At 39.4% G+C, this 16,757-nt stretch overlaps 3 protein-coding genes across 4 annotated transcripts; 1 reads left to right on the top strand and 2 right to left on the bottom strand.

Annotated features, from left to right (window-relative positions):
* Positions 1 to 1,047: 1,047 nt before the first annotated feature.
* On the bottom strand, positions 1,048 to 4,226 carry scrn3 (secernin 3). 2 transcript variants are annotated; one of them, XM_063498685.1, is made up of 8 exons: positions 4,148 to 4,226; positions 3,823 to 3,990; positions 3,512 to 3,693; positions 3,180 to 3,379; positions 2,183 to 2,395; positions 1,929 to 2,091; positions 1,658 to 1,838; positions 1,048 to 1,538 (listed from the first exon to the last, which is right to left on the bottom strand). In XM_063498685.1, the coding sequence occupies exons 2-8, from the start codon at positions 3,976 to 3,978 to the stop codon at positions 1,377 to 1,379; spliced, it is 1,257 nt and encodes a 418-aa protein (XP_063354755.1). In that variant the 5' UTR covers positions 3,979 to 3,990; positions 4,148 to 4,226; the 3' UTR covers positions 1,048 to 1,376. The 2 variants fall into 2 exon arrangements, with proteins under 2 accessions (XP_063354755.1, XP_063354756.1); XM_063498686.1 differs by having other exon boundaries at positions 3,823 to 3,994; positions 4,148 to 4,205.
* Positions 4,227 to 5,160: 934 nt separating this feature from the next.
* On the top strand, positions 5,161 to 11,326 carry cir1 (corepressor interacting with RBPJ, CIR1). Its single transcript, XM_063498025.1, has 10 exons — positions 5,161 to 5,325; positions 6,897 to 6,991; positions 7,209 to 7,282; positions 7,426 to 7,439; positions 7,842 to 7,894; positions 7,978 to 8,026; positions 8,661 to 8,781; positions 9,425 to 9,531; positions 9,811 to 9,896; positions 10,248 to 11,326. The coding sequence occupies exons 1-10, from the start codon at positions 5,254 to 5,256 to the stop codon at positions 10,957 to 10,959; spliced, it is 1,383 nt and encodes a 460-aa protein (XP_063354095.1). The 5' UTR covers positions 5,161 to 5,253; the 3' UTR covers positions 10,960 to 11,326.
* Positions 11,327 to 13,635: 2,309 nt separating this feature from the next.
* Positions 13,636 to 15,462, bottom strand: sp9 (sp9 transcription factor). Its single transcript, XM_063499429.1, has 2 exons — positions 15,442 to 15,462; positions 13,636 to 14,934 (listed from the first exon to the last, which is right to left on the bottom strand). The coding sequence occupies exons 1-2, from the start codon at positions 15,460 to 15,462 to the stop codon at positions 13,636 to 13,638; spliced, it is 1,320 nt and encodes a 439-aa protein (XP_063355499.1).
* Positions 15,463 to 16,757: the final 1,295 nt, after the last annotated feature.

The following is a 16,757-nucleotide window of genomic DNA, read 5'->3' as shown; positions in this document are numbered from 1 at the left end:
TTCTGAGACACTGAGTCACGGCTACAATGCTAAAACTTGAACACGAGCCATAAATAAATTCTTTTAGTTTAAATCCCAAAAAGTTCATTCTCATGATCAAGAAACTGACCTCACAGCCATGTTTGTCACATGTTTGCCAGTGGTGCTAGAGCTAGCTTCAGTCATTATGCAAATGTAATGTTTATGTTGCGGAAACCTGCAGTCAGCAGACACTGAAGAAGTATGTATACATGTATGAGTGACGAAACGTTTCTCCCACTGAAAACACTACGTCCAGATGAACAGAATCAGGTTTTTGGGATTTTCTTACCATGCATGCATCAAGTCATTTAACTTAAAGAAAATCCCTGTTATTGTAAGGTAAACAGGTGGGCACATCCTGAAATGGATGGATGTTTACAACAGAGACTTGGTATTCAAAGTGTGTCAGTGTATACTGTATGTGTCACACTGGATAAAAGGGGAATTCTAAATTTCAAGGAATGAACCTTTCAAAAGTTGAATGTTTTTGTTTTCACACCATAGATTTGATTTGACTTTATGTTTCATGCCATTCTGTGAGTGATGAGGCACACAGAGGTGTATGTCCAAAAAGTCGCTCCTCTACTTAATCCTTTTCAATTCTAATTTCTACTCAGACACTTTTACATGTTTTGTTAGTGTTTTACTAAAAACCACTCACCAAATGAATAAAGGGGAAAAATGATCACATTTCTCCAGTCAGCACAAAACAGAGATGTTATTTCTTTGGAAACCTTCACTGGATATTGTTTATGAAGTTTTACCCAGAACTATAATTGTTAACATAGCAACTGCTGGCCAGTTTAATTAAAAAATGTCATTTTTCAGTCATCATATTGAAACATAATGTGGTAGCAATATACAATGAAAATGTATATCTTCTGAGCGTGATGGGAAAACACTTTTAGGAACAGCTGCAGATCTTCTTTTCTCTCACGGTAACAAAATATATAAGGCGCATTTTCTGTGGCAAAATTTTGTTTTATTAAACCAAATTTTAATAAAATGCATGCAATTCATTTCTAAAACAAAAAAAATGCATCATCACACTTTGGCTGTATATTTATAATGTGTTTAAAAACAAAAGTTTATTACAAAAGATTTCATTCTTGCATTATGTAATGCATTTGTTATGGAACATTTCTCATCAATGATTCGTTAAATAAGAGCCAAGACTTTAATGTCATGGGATTTAAGAACGTTACACTCTCTTCAACTTTCTAAGCAATAGTTCTGAACAGTATCCTGTTGTTTTGCAGGTTTATTGCACAAGCATTTTTGTACTTGATTAAAACGTAAAAAGCAGAATGCCCTCTGCTAGTGTCAAAGTGTGGAACTACGTTGTGGTTCTGGCCTCATTTTTGGCTGTAAACAGAAAGCTCCCTCTGAACAGAACTTGAAAACAAGTTCACCAGAAAATCGGGGCTTTCAACACCATGTAAAAGATGTTCCTCCATCTCTTTTATCATCTCCTTCTCCAGCTGCCTCATACCTTCTGTGATCTTCCTTCCTCTGTCCTACAGAGAAAGAAAAAAAACACAAGTTGCACACGTTCAGAAAAAAGGTCCATACAAGACAAAATAATAATAATAATTTTACATAATTCGCAGGCTTGAATTGAATGAAACTGTAAAACCTTGTGGGACTCAATGATGGCAGCCACCAGTTCATGTTTGACAAACAACTCGTGCTTGCGGTCAGGCTTGCTCTGGAAGCGGGGTTTCTTCTTCACAGGGTCATCTAGGCCGTAACTCGGGGAAGACGTCTCCTTTAACGGATGAAGGTTTTTCACGAAAACGAACGGTTTGAATACAGACCTGTTGTTACAAAAGAAGAACCCAGCAGATCATCAGTAGAAATGCATTAGAAGAGTGCTTTAAGCGCTAAAATAATATTAAGTACTATACCTTTCAGGATCTGGAGTTGCTGTAAAGTAGTGAACCCCTGGCAGATCGGGGTCCGTGGGTATCACAGACACCATACTTCCTGTGGTCATGAACATGCCCTCCATGTTGATGCCACTATCTTTATCCCTCAGGATATCCATCATTGCCTCCGCTGTGATATGACCTTCAGTAAATAAAATTACACCAGTGGTGCAGATTATGTAACCTTTGTCCTCCTGTGACCCCAATTTTTCTGAGTGTGTTCATTGACTAACCGTTGCTCTTTTCCAGCAACTTCTTCCCCTCACAGTATCGGCTCCCAGAGGCTTCTATTCTGGCTGTAGTCATAAAGGAGTAGACCGTGGCAAAGTTGAACTCGGTCTTCCCATCCCACCAGCCCTTACTTTGGGCATACGCCCTCATTTCAGGATGCTCCTTGTCTATCTTAGTGGTGATGCCATACTGGTTTGAGATGTTGCGATATCCACCTGTAGAAGAGGAAAACATGAGCAGTCACTAAAATTAAACCATACACATTTTAACACAATCCAAACAGCATAATTTTTTATTAGAGCAATATCTAATAGCATTTATTCTCATTTAGTAAATCTATTTTACACTAACTTTCCTTTACTGAGGTAAAAAAACAAACAAACAAAACAAACAAACAAACAAAAAAACATCCTTAAATGTTAGAAAGTATTCTGAATAGGACAGCCAGCGCTCTCTGGTGGTCAAAATGTGTAAGTACATCTAGGACAGGTTTTGGTCTTGTTAAATCTCAAACACACCTCTTTCTTTTCAGATATACTGAAATCAAAAGCTGAGACTTTGCCCTTTAATGTAGTAATCAACCGCTATTTTATTCCAAAGGACATAAAATGTGTGTAATTTTTGTATTTTTTCTAATGCCACATATAGACTAATATATCTAATCTACTTAAATTATCAGTGTAAGTATCCAACTAATGTGCATTTTGTTATGAGGCTCACCTCTTGAGGCCTGTAAAATTTGCAGACTGCAGAGTAGTGAGCGATTCAGTCCTTTTGTGCTTTTTATGCCTTTTAATACCCATAAATGTGCACACACTGAGCATATTTCATCTTCTCTTCTGAATTTAACAGCTCCCATCCATTATTCTTTTTACTACTACTTATTACAAACATTATATAAAAGTTACTGGTCTATTTAGGATGTCTACTTGCCCAGAGTATTCCCTGAATTGGCCAAAGAAGTGTTATGTTCAGAGTGAACTTTTTCTTTCCAATTACCTTCGACTCTTTCTGCTGCCCAGTACTTTCCTGACGTTTCCAGGAGCCATGCTTCCTTCCTGTCTGAGATGAGGAAGCTGTTGTGGTAGGTGAAGCTACTTTCATCCTCCATGCACGATCCTCCCTGACCGTACTTCTCCAGCAGCTCGGTGATAACGGTCACTGCTTTCTCAGCTGTATCAGCTCTTTCAAGTCCAAGCCTGTGAAATTGACAAACAAAATTTTAAATGGAGACCATGCCATTAAATTTTCTTTTGCACATCAGGATACATTAAGCTAAGTATATAGATGGAGCTTTAAAAAGCAGACAATTTCTATACAGGCGGGTTTACCTGACGAGATCCATGCCGAGGAGAGCCTCCTCGCCATCTGCGCTCTGTCGGCCCCACACTGCTTCATTTCCAATGCACACTTGATGCTCATTTGCACCCATCTCTGCCCCCCACAGCCATGCTGGTCTGCTCAATACAACTGCATAAGTGTGGGCAACCTGCTCAATTTCTATATATGTGCACTTTTCACAAAAAGAAGAACACACAAGGGCAAAAGGTATTAATGGTTATCAGCTGGGACGCTCAGCAAGGAGTAGCACTGTGGTAGACTGAAGGTTGGAGGGCAATGATATGGTCTCTTTATTACCTACCTCAACCTTCTCCCCTGCAGCATAGTCTGTGGCAGGAAAATACACAACCTCCTGGACTTCATCGCAAGGCCTGTCAGAGTTTTTCCCAAAAATGATGCGCTGTCCCTCAGTGGATGGGGGCAGAGCCACAAAGGTGTCACACGAAGATGGGCGCATATTAATCCCAAACTATCTAAAAGAAAGGTCTTAGTTATCCAAAACAGTTTTCACTGGTGCTCAGATTTAGCAGATGTAGTAAACCGTAAACACACAAAGTCACTTGTAAGCCCTGTAATGTTAATATACTGATGGCGTATAGCGCTGAATAGCACATAAGCAGACTTACCCAGCGTTGTTACCATCAGTTTCTATTCTCGTGCGTTTCTTTCGTCTGTCAAAGTTCACAAACGCGGAAACAGTTCAGTCACGTGACCGAGATGAAGTCAGTTTCGTTTTCGTAGTTAAAAGAATTGCGCACAACCGTTGCTGTCAGTTTTGTTCTTATGTACGTTTCACTTCACTTTATCAAAAGAGATAAAAACATAAGAAACTAGTTTTCCAGTTTCTCAAGGGGATTAAAAAAGTTAACACACACACACACACAGTTATTGTGTTTAGGCCTATGAGAATAAAAAGTAAGTTTAAGTTTTCTTTTGAATTCAGACACTTTTCTTATTGAACTCAGGTCAGCAGGCACATGTTCCAAAAATCAGGACCACAGATCTGCACCTGAAGACCCGAGAAGTCTAGTTGGATTATAAGCACTGAACAAGTCATTGGTCCTAATGTTCTGGATGGCCAAACCATTGAGAGTTTTTTTTAATTTATTATTAATTAATTAGTAATTTAAATAGTATTTTCACATTCCCGTGTAAGGACTATGACTGCTGCTTTCTGAGCAAGATGAAATCATTCTTCTAATGATCCTACAAAAAACAACAACAACAACAAAAACAGCATTGTAGTAATCTAACTTGCTTAATATGAACGCATGGACCAAAGGCAGTTTCAGATAAGAATGTAACTTTTGATGTATTTTTCTAGCGATAGAAATAAGTTCTGGTGACCTTACTAATATGATTAGAAAATTTGAGGTCACTGAGGTCCAATGTCAAAGAATAGTACGAAACCCATAATGTATTTTTTATTTGTGTTTTTATACACATAAAACTGCACACGCACAACTGCAGAGCTGCCTTTATTTCAGTCTCCATCTTTACAATTGACGGTCATTTACATTTTCCAAATACTGTGGCTACAGTTTAGTCAACACTGTGTCACGTGATTTTTGCCATCCCACAGACCAATCAAGCTGCGTGCCTGAATACGTCACGTGACACCAATACAAACCCATCTTCGTAACAGCGGTTTTGTTTACATGCCGAGGAAGCTACGCTACTACCTGCGTTAGCAAAACGTTTTTCACTCAGCTAACGCTATTGGCTCGCCACCATGGGGAAGTCGTTTGCTAATTTTATGTGTAAGAAGGATTTTCATCCTGCATCGAAGTCAAATATCAAAAAGGTAATTGCTTGAATACTGTTGACGCTGCTGAAACTACTGAACGCAAGCTTAGCTTCCTAGCTATTGCTACTAGCCTAGCTCGCTACGTCTCAAAAGCTTACACTATGCTGACTGCCTTATGAGCGGACTGCTAATTGTTGGCTACAGTGAATAATTTTATTTAGTCTGTTTTATGTGAACCATAAGGTTGGATAAACCAACAAAGTTAGCTGGTAGAGATGTTTTATAAAACTAGGAAGAGTGAGTGCTTTAGCTTCCCTGCGATCTTTAGCGACAGAGTGAACACTAATACTCTGAACTTTTTAATATAGCTTACAGCCGCATGCTGCTCATTTGAAGTCTGGCCAGATGTGACCATTTATTTACTTTTATGTTGTTTCTTTTCATATTTGCTTACTGTTGGATGTGCTTTTGATTACTTGATTCAATGTGAGTGTTTGAAAGTTATAGTATTGGCATCCATAGTGTATAGGGTGGGTTTGATTGTGCACCTCTGATGCAATAGTTTAACAGCCAAAATGGTTACTTTGAGATACTAAAGATACTATCACAGAGGGCAGATTGGTATTTAGTGTTTATTCTTTGTTTAAGTGTTTAAAAGCAATCAAAATTGTTGCTGATCCAACTTCTTTAAGCAAACTAACCATTTCGTGATATTAGAAAAAATCGTCTTTTCGTTTAATTTGGATTTAAGGGTTGGTAGTAGGTATATGTATATGATTTGCCTTTAAAACTTTCAATTCAATTCTGTTTTATTTATATTGCGCCACATCACAACAGTGGCCTCAAGGCACTTTATACTGTAAGGTACAGACGCTGTAATATTCCAAAGAAAACGCCAACAATCATATGACCCCAAAGAGCAACCGCGTTGGTAACAGTGGGAAGCAAAAACTCCCTTTAAACGGGAAGAAATCTCCAGTAGAAGCAGTCTCAGAGAGGCTGCCGTGACCGGTTAGAGGTGAAGGGCAAATTTTATTTTTGCTGCTGTAACACAACAAATTTCCCACGAGTAGGACTAATAAAGGTTTATCTTATGGCTTATCTTATGTCTCTCTTATGGTTTGGACATTTATAATGATTGTTGTAAAATTTAATCATCAATATATCAAATACTGAAAAATTTCTTGAAAATTCCTGAAACTTTCACTAACCATTCTTACCACAAAGAGGGGAAAGTAAATCAGGATCTGTGTTTTGAGATAGATACATCAAAAACATCTGATATTTGGCTACTTAAAATAAGAAAAAAATAAATAAATAAAGCAGTCCTGTAAAGTATCAAATTTGAGTACATACAAAAACAGTGATTCACATTGCAAAAGACAGCTGGTGATGAGTTTTGAATGGTATATAGTTGTATTTCACAATAATAAAAAAAATAAAACAAATATAATACTTTTTTAATGAAAGTCTTTGTCAAAAAAATAAAGAAGAAATGGAGAAAAAAATGTGACAAGTTGTACAACTAAATAAAAAATATCAGCAAATAGTCTAATCCAAATAGAACAACATTCTGGAGTTTCCAGATCGCCCACAATGACTTTTCTCTTTCTTTCTTTCTGTTGTAGGTATGGATAGCAGAACAAAAGCTGACCTTCGAGAAGAAGAAGCAAGAAGACCTAATGCAGGCATATCTGAAAGAGCAAGACACTTACAACAACAGGTTAGATAAATACCCAGGAAGATACCTGAAAGAACACGTACAACGCGCATTTTTGTACACTTATAAATGAATATTGAATATTTTACTCAGTAAACTGAAAACTTTTCTTTTGCAAGAACAAAATCTACAGTAGACATTGTCTTGCAACATCCTCCAACGTCTTATTTGTAAATGTTGATAAATACTGTTTAAATAATAATTGCTTTTTTACCTAAAGGTTGTTGATGGGTGATGATCGTGTTAAAAATGGCCTTAATTTCATGTATGAGGCTCCACCCGGAGCATCCAAAGGTAGGTGGTATTTTATAAAACAACTGTAATGTGTAATAAAGATCTCAATTCTGAAAATGTGGTTCCTAAGAAAAAAACATTCCTTGTGATTTAAATGCTTGTTCCTTTTTATTTTCTCCTCATAACTGTCTTCTGTCCTGAAGAGGAAAGGAAAGAGGTAAAGTAAAATTTTACTGTAATCATTGTTTCAGACCAGGTGTGGTGAAATTTAAGTGAACACAAATGTGTTGTTGTCTGTAACTCACATACCTAAATTAGAAATAATTATTTTAAAAAACCTTATGGTTAAACATCATAAACTGTGTTTTCAGGGGAAAAAAATCTTATAAATGCATTGCCAACTATATGTTCCTGGTGACCCTGAAACTATAAATATAAACTAATGCTTTTACCTTTATATTCAGTTACTTGTATGTGCATGATGGTTTGACAGCAAACAACTTATATAGGTTCTGCATTTTAACCTTATTTAGTAATTGGAGTTTTCGTACATTAGTTTATATTCATTTATAATAAGAAAAGTTACTAAAATCTGTAATTAAAGACTTCTGACTTTCAGGAGGGGGAGGAAGAGTACAAATTTGAGTGGCAGAAAGGAGCTCCTAGAGAGAAGTAAGTGGTTGATTTTCATACACAATGAAGTTTTCTGCATTGCTGCCAGAATTTGCATTACTTTTTAAATTGTATCTTTTTAGGTATGCAAAGGATGACATGAATATTAGAGATCAGCCCTTTGGAATCCAGGTGTGTAATGAGTTCTGTTTATTTAAATTTATATTGCACACATAATCCCCCAGCCTGGCAGTTAATGTGTAAAGCTGCTTTCACACATGAACTTGGGAGAATTTCGGGAGCGTCAGGTCAGGATGTTTTCCACAGTTGCCCTTTCTCACATGTAGCGCACAGCAGGAAATGGTCTGCTTTAGACACGTTTGCACTACTGGAAATAAACCATGTGGTTTAGGTGAAGAAGCTGCATGGGTAGAGCGTGCAGGAGGTAGGACATAGGACAACCACTTTTCACATGTGCCTGTGTCGGGTAAGTCCTTGAAAAGTTCAGGGCTGCAGTTTATATGTGGAAAATGGCTTAAGAGTCATGTTAAGCAAATGACAAAAGAAACTATGTTAAATTTATGCATTCAAATCCTACAAATGAACCTTTTAGAAAAATCCCTCTCTGTAGCCTATGACTAGAGAGTCAGCTGTAGACAGTTATTTGTTTTTGTTTTTTAGAGGATCAGAAGCTAAAGAGAAAATGGCAAACACCGTCTTATGTAATGCTCTGTGAATTATAGTGTATTTTTCTTTTAATTAAAGGGTTGCATGTGCCTCCAGTGTTTGGTCAATTCTAATTTCTGTTATTGCCCAACTTTCCAAGGTGCGCAACGTGAGATGCATCAAATGTCACAAATGGGGCCACGTGAACACGGACAGAGAGTGTCCTCTGTTCGGACTGTCGGGTATCAATGCCAGCTCTATGACCTCAGAGGATGGCGCAGGTAAATACGTTTTTTTTAATCTTTTAAATGAGAAATTCTGTGTTAACGCTGCTTTGACATCTATATAAAGACACCACTATCATTGTTGGATACAGTTTTTTATTTTATGACAGGATCATCAATAATGAGTTTAGCTGTAGTGCACATATACAGAATCTTTTTGCAGTGGAAAAACTAGAATAATTATTACTACAAAAGAATAAAGCGCCAGAAAATTTGCGAGCACTGGGAAGCTTTGTCTGTCACACGTTTCGCAGCAGGTACACCTACTGTATCGTCCCTCTCTGGCTTCTGCTGGAGCTCCCGGCCTTGAGCTGATTCTGACTTGTGCAATCAGCCAGTTGAGTAGTAAAGTAATAATGTTTACCCTGGGAGAGTCCAGTCAGTGGTGTTGATGGTGGAGTGCTGTAATGGTCCCCCTCCTGTGCCGGGAGAAAAAATGTAATTATTGTGTATTCTGATTCCCTTAACTGCTGCTTTGGCAGAGAATGATATTGTATGATTTGCTCAGCCGGAAGTGGAGTGAGTTGATTTGATGTCCCATTCTGTTAACAAAGCCGCCTCTGAAATTCCCACTGTGGAGATAGTGGATGGTATGGCTCTGACATCAATGGGACTCTGAGGCTGTGATTTGTGCCAACAGGTCCGTCGATGCACCCCTCGGAGTTAATGGCGGAGATGCGAAACAGTGGGTTTGCTCTGAAAAAATCTGTCCTTGGTAGGAATTCAACTGTTTGCGATCCATTGCAGGTAATTGTGTCTCACACTGTCATCTCCGTGCACACAGGACAATATACGAACACACACGTACTGTAAACTATACCCTTGAATGGGAGAGAGAATAACTGACTACAGATGCGGTTTGTCTTTTGATCGAATAGATTTGTAGAAAAGTGTAAAATAAAAAGTCAGATAAGTAGATTTAATGAAGAAGTGTTGTCACTGTCAAAGCCGATCAATATAGATTTATTGTCAGGGCTTATATTTATTCGTAAATTGTAATGTTATGCGTGCTTTGTGATTTTCCAGGATTATGTGGCCAGTGAGGAAGAGGAAGACCCCGAAGTGGAATTCCTGAAATCTTTAACAACCAAGCAAAAACAGAAACTCCTCAGGTGAAAAACCTGCACACATGATCACTTTTATTTCATTAATATTTAAATAAAATGTGAATATTTAGACAAAATTTAAAACATGGTCTGATATGTTTTAGTGTCTATAGCTATTTTAGGCCCAGTTTCCCGATTATGTTTATATTACATTTATTTTTTTATGTCTTGTGTCTTAATGCATTTTTTTTTTTTAATAATGCAATCACTACATTTTCCGTTTCTGGTGAAGTGTTTAACTCCAATCTCTGCAAACTTTGTGCCTAATCAGAATTTATTATGCACAAATTAAATGTCCGCTGCGTCACTGAAGAATTTTGATTGAATGCTTGTTTTCCTTTATTTTTTGTTTTGCAGAAAACTGGATCGGCTAGAAAAGCAGAAGGCAAAGAAAAAGAAGAGCAAAAAACAGAAGAAGAAGAGCAAAAGAAAACACAAGAAAAAGCATGAAAGCAGCGACAGCTCGAGTGACTCCTCCAGTGGCAGCAGCAGTGATGATAGTGGCTCAGATTCAGACAGTCATAGCAAGTCCAAGAGCCAGAAGAGAAAGAAGAACAAGAAAAAAGATTCCTGTCGGGATAACAGCTCTGAGAGCGAGCGACAAGTCAAGAGTCAGAGAAAGGCCTCTTCTCACAGGAGCAGGTCACCGAGCCCTCGCACTGGACAGAAGCAGACTAAAGAGGAGTCTGGAGATTATAGACAAACAAGGATAGAGAGGGGAAGGAGCAGGAGTCGGAATCGCAGCCCCAAGAACGCGATCACGCTGGAAGGAGGTCAAGAGAGAAAGAGGCACAACAGCAGGGACAGGCAGAGACCTAGCAGCTCCAAGTCTGGCTTGGACAGAAGTAGAAGCCACGAGAGAGGCAGGGAGGACGAAGGTAAAGACAGACGTCACAGTAGAGATGGTGAGAGGAACAGAAGTAGCACAGAAGGAAGGAAAGGCAGAACAGCAGATGGGAGGAGCAGAAGCAGAGAAAGGAGAAGAGAAAGGGAGGGCAGAGGAAGAAGCAGGAGTAAGAGTAGGGAGAGAAGAGACAGAAGTGGGGACAGAACAAATAGAAGACACTGACCTCCTTTTTTTTTAAGCTTGTTTTTCCTGCATATAGAACTAGAGGAAAAAGGAAAATCTCATGCATGTCTCTTGCACTATCTATTAAGTAATGATTTTTGTTATGCATGTAGAGTCCCTTTATTTAAATAGAAGAAATTGTGTGTGGATCTCCGTTTCTTCCAGCAGAGGGAAGCAGTCAACAGAAAATATCTAGATGCATGTCAGTGCACACTGATGCTGTTTTGTACTGTATGAAAGGGTCTAAATGAATTGGTTACCATTAAAAGCAATTTGCATCTGATCCATTGATGGGAAAATGTTGGACTCCTTTTCAGGGTCACTACCAAAATAATAATAATAAAATTCATCTGATGCAATTTTTAAATCTTACTTTTATGATTGTGTTTGCGAAAATTGTTTAGATTTTTTTTAAAGCAGGACTGTTATTTTCTGATTAAATCTTTAAATCAATGAGTTTATGGAGTTATTTATCGCGATGTTTAAGTTTAATGTCAAATTTCATGAAAGTGAAGACGTGGACTGATGAGCCGTCAGTCTTTATACCGGCGTGTTTTCTTTATGATCTGGACACCTCATAGAAATTTCATACACTTTTTTTTAATCCACAAATTATTATTATTGTTATTATTATTATTATTATTTTTTTTTTTTTAGTAATGGGCACAAAAATTTAAGACCAGTTTCCCCGAATTTTAATGGCCTTTAAAGTGCGTTATCCCTGAATCTCTGTAAAACGCTCGTTGGGCTTTTTCCGGGCGTTAAATGAAAATAGACAAAGAATAATTTGTGTACAAATAGCCAGCGAGCATAGTAACACCCCGATATAAGGCATGCAGTAGATGTGTATAAATTAAGGCAGTTACAATTGCAGTTATTTCATTGGCTACTTTTACATGAGACATTTACATTAAATATAACCTGTAGAGTTTTAATGAATTTTTGTAGCGATTTTTCTTTGACATTTAGACTTAAAAATTGCAGATTTTGCAAACTGTTTTGATGTCGATAAAAAAATGACACATTTTGCCTCCCCCCCCCCCCCCAAAAAAAATAATAATAATAATATGGAGGAAAAAACAGTTGCTGAACGTGTCGACAAAATATTAAATTTCAGCGTTATTATTTAGGCTGTTTATATATTTTTTTGATTAAATTCAGATTGGAAATGTAGTAATTTGATAGTTTTCACTTTCTGCCCGTTTCCTTGAAGCCGCTGCTACACAAAAGGAAATGAAAATAATTTCCCTCCTATTGCCTTCTGGTCAATTTAACATCCTCTTTAAAAAGAAAAGGGGAAAAAAAGAGGGTGTCTGGATGAGATGCTTTTCCGTGACGTATTCCTAGTCCTGGATTCATGCTGTAATTATTCCCCGGCCTTTTCTTTGAGAGTCGGACGCTGCACTGGGTAAGCACAAAGAAGTCAGAGAGCATCCTTGAACCCTTTCAGTGCGGGGCCACTGATATTCAAATAACATGCAGCCACCGTTTGACTGCGCCGTGCAAAGAGCATTTTAAAATTCAACATTTGCATGTGACTCTTTGCCCCCCGTCTTTTTCTGAAGTTTAAAAAACTGTTCCCATAACGTGTTTCTGGCAAAGAGAAAGAAGCCACATCCTTATTCTCGGTCCATCGATTGCTATGCAAATGAAAGCAGTTAATTTGGACAATTAGAATAAATATTCGGGGACCTTTGTCAGCGAACCCCCTTGGAAACCCCTCGATAAAGTGAAACCGAACAAAAGATGTCTCGGAGATTAATTAGATATTTGATAAGACACGAATCCCTAATCGCAAATACAAGACACATGGGGCTGCAATGTGCTCCAAGTCATAATTAATACCATTTAACAAGATTTTCATTTGGGCATGAAATGTCTTTTCCGGGGCATTAAACATTGATTTATTCCATAGAGGAAATAGTTAAAGTCGACGTATTGTAGGTGATTTTAAGAAGAAAAAAAAAGCCTGTGATGAGCTGTCACACTTTAAAAAAGTAAAAAATAAAAAATATATATTTTTAGATTTAAATCTAATAAATAAACCAAAAAATATATAAACTCTACATCACACACTTAAAGCCTTTTTTAAGATGTTTTAATTACGATAAAATGAAAGCCTTATACGTGTGACTTTATACAGGTAAACATTTATATATAGATAAATTTTTTTAGCAAAGAAATAAAATGGTTAACCAAAGTTTAAAAAGCCGTTTACATACATATCCACAAAGTGCGTCGAAAGTAAACTCCCTGATTTCCAGGATACCAACACGAATAAAACAATCATAGCCTAACATTTACATGAAAATAACACATAGTTTAGTCGTCAATATACAAGGTGTAACTCACATTGTCCAACCAAAGTTCAACAGGTTTCGCGCATTAGCAAACATCCATTTCATTTTCAAGCTGTCTCCCTCAAATTTTCCTTAGGCCTACAGTAAATCACTCTTTTTTTCTTTTTTTTTTTTTTGTAAAGATGAATTTACGAATGAAATACTCGTCACGCCTGTGGAGAATATATATTTTTTTAGATTTTGCTATCGCTTCTGGAAACATTTTCCCCTTTACTGTCCGTCAGATAAGACCCGTTTTCATTACTGTGCAGTTTTTTATTATTATTATTTTTTGTGTGTTTTTTGTTTTAATCTGGATTGATTTTGGGGAGATGCCTCAGGGTTCGTCGTGAGGAGACGGATCCTTAACAGTAATTCTGGGGTTCACCCCTTCCAAAATAAGTTCTGGGGACTCGGACCTCGGGGTCTCCAGGTTACTGGTGTCGGTGTCACTGTCGCTCCCCTTTTTGCCTCCTCCACCTGCCGTGTGAGTTTTGATGTGCTTGCTCAAATGGTCACTCCGCATAAAGCGCTTGTTACAAACCGGGCAAGCAAACCTTTTCTCGCCGGTGTGGGTGCGCAGATGTCTCTGGAGCTCGTCAGACCGAGTGAACCTTTTGCCACAGAAAAGCCAGTTGCAGACAAAAGGCCGCTCGCCGGTGTGCCATCTCAAATGCGCTTTGAGGTGAGACGTCTTTCCGTACACTTTACCGCAGCCGGGAATGTGGCAACTGTGGAGTCCCTTTCTCCGCAGGCTGGCCCCGGCGGGTCCCAGCCGCTCAGCCTCCTGGCAGTTCGGGCAGTCGCATGTTGCTCTGCCAGAGTACCTCCTGGACGACCTCGAGGAGCTACTTATTCCTGAACTACCCCCTGAAATCATGGCGTTGGCGGCAGAAGCGTCTGTGTAAGAGGGGATGACTGTTTTGAAACCGTCCTGCGTTAACAGGTGCTGGCTGGTGGACAGTAGGTGAGACGCAGAGGGGCTGATTCCAGTGGAGCTAAACGCCGAGTGGGTCAGCGAGGAGAAGTCCGGGTTGTAGCCACTGAGCTGGGAGTGGATAGCCTGCGGGGTGCCGGAGTGCAGAGAGGTCTGAAGGGTGCTCGCGGGGTTCTGGACATCGAGCCACGACCCGGGATTTGTGTGAACGTCCCACCACGAGGACGCACCATTGGTAACGTCACCGGAGATGGTTGAGTGGAACCCCGACTTGTACCACGACTCGTAGGGGTGCGCCATCCCCACGCGCGGGTACAGAGTCTCTGCTGATGTGTGGACTTTGGAGATAAAAGCTGACTGTCCAGATTCCTGGGTCGTGACGCTGGCGGAGTTGGAAAACAGACCGCTGTACTCTGTGGAAAACGCAGACGAGGTCGGGGAGGTGGAGGCTAAGCAAAAGGCGCTGTTGCTCGTGCCACTGGTCTGTGTTAGTCCTGTCGAAGCGCGGCTCGTCGCTACCGTGAAACCGGGCAGACTGGATCCTAAGTTGCAGCTGGAGGAGGATCTTTTCCACGGGTGAAATCCACCTTTCGAGAAAGCGCTGGAGTCAGGTAAAGTTGTAAGAGGACTGGTGTTGCCAATTTTGTTACAAGTTGCAGCCAGCATCGCTAGAGGTGTAGTTCCAAACCGTGGTTCTTCCTGGGTGGAAAAAAAAGAAACACACAAACACACAGACACACACACACATGGGCTTAGAACAGAGAATAACAAACGAGAAAATGAGGAAAAATCATTTCGCTTGGCTTGGAGAGCACTCAGCATACATGATTAAAATTAATTAAATACGACAAAATTTCATAACTTTACTGAAACGTCTTTGGAAGCGAATAAACCCGAGATTTTCTTCTTAAACGTATGTATGTGTACAGAGTGTGTAACATGTAAGCCAAGCAAGAAATAAAAGTGTTCATCGAGTTTCTAAACATATTAAGAAAATCTTTAAACGACTGCAAAGTTTCATCTCCATGTTTTATACGTTTTGTCCAAGATTAAAAGTTTTAATTGTAGTAACTGAGAAAATGATCAATTCTAGCCGTGGAAAACACGCGTGTTTTGAAAAGCAACAAACACATCCCGCCGCACAGCAAAGTAAGCGGCGGAAACTTTACGCGCAACTTCTGTGCTTGGACACAAAGTCAGACTCACCCCAAGTATAGACGTAGCCATATCCAGGGTATGTGCTGTGATGAGAGGGTTCGCGATTTCAGTGCTGTATGGCTCCAATTTGTGTCAGATTTACCGTGTTGACTCAGGTCACACGGTTTCTCTCTTGGCTCGCAGCTCCCAACACTACCTAGTTGTAGCGAGCGTGTTCTTTGAAGTACAGCTGGCGAGGACGCGCAGCCAATCTGATAGCTGCATTCATGGCCGGGGTTTCAAGTCGGCCAATGAGAGAGCCGACCACAGACAGAAACACCAAAAACCCCGCCGTCAATCATCTGTTTGTGCAGCCTCCGGCCAGACTGTCATACAAGACACGATTTGGTGTTTTTTCTTTTTTTAAATGCATACAGTTATTTTTATGTATTCTCACACGAAGGCTCAATGTCTCCTTTCATTGCAGAATTGAGTTTTTTAACACGTCAGTTCTCCAAGAGGTAAGCGTTTCACTAATTCTCTAAGGCTTTTGTAGATTGCGGCTTCTAAGGTGCAGCTCCAGGTTTTCCCTTCTGATTTTTTTTAAAATATTCAGATCATGCGCAACACGTCATTGAGAAATTGTTGATTTAAGCGCAGACTGTATGCTTGTGAAAGATAACTCGGAGATGGCTTTATCAGAGCGGTCTGCAGAAGTGCAAGCTGCTGCGTGTTAGGCACGGTGGGAAACGACTGGGGTTTTAAAGTGGTTGTGTTTATATCGGGAAATCAGAGACGGATTAAAGTTTAGCCAAGAAGTCCAGAAACAGGCCTGACAGCGCAGACCTCCACTTCTCCGTGCGCAGTTAGATTATTTATGAGCCTGCTGCATTCGAGTGACTTTATAGGTGAAGGAAAGCAGATTCATCCAAGACTCGCAATTAATCAGTTAACTTTTTTTCCAGTCAAAATCTCCACTTATTTGTGCCTATGCTCGTGTTTGCGCGCGCCAGTGCCACACGCGTACCTCCCTGCCCACTTGTTGGGGGGTGGAGGGACGCAGGTGAGGGGTTAATTAAAAATGACAGCTCACCTGATAAGTGAAAGCAGTAGATCTGTTTTAAAAGGCAAGTATTTTATAGTCGAGGAGGGGGGAGAAGTTTCAGTATCCAGGAGATTCCTGCTGTAAGGCCGCCAGTCATCTCCATTAAACCGATTTATTAACGCGATGTCTTCATTGTAGCTGAGAAATAATTTTTTTAACACAAGCCCAATCCCACATTTAATTAAATTGCGGACAATGAAGAGGATGCCGCGTTTCGCCAGTTTCTTCTTCTTCTTTTTATTATTATTATTCTCCTTTCTCTAAACTCGAGACTTTTATT

Source organism: Pelmatolapia mariae, linkage group LG16_19, assembly GCF_036321145.2.
Source record: "Pelmatolapia mariae isolate MD_Pm_ZW linkage group LG16_19, Pm_UMD_F_2, whole genome shotgun sequence".
NCBI classification, from domain to species: Eukaryota; Metazoa; Chordata; class Actinopteri; order Cichliformes; family Cichlidae; genus Pelmatolapia; species Pelmatolapia mariae.
Note: the sequence above shows the minus strand (reverse complement) of the source record. Positions and strands in the feature narration are given on the sequence as shown.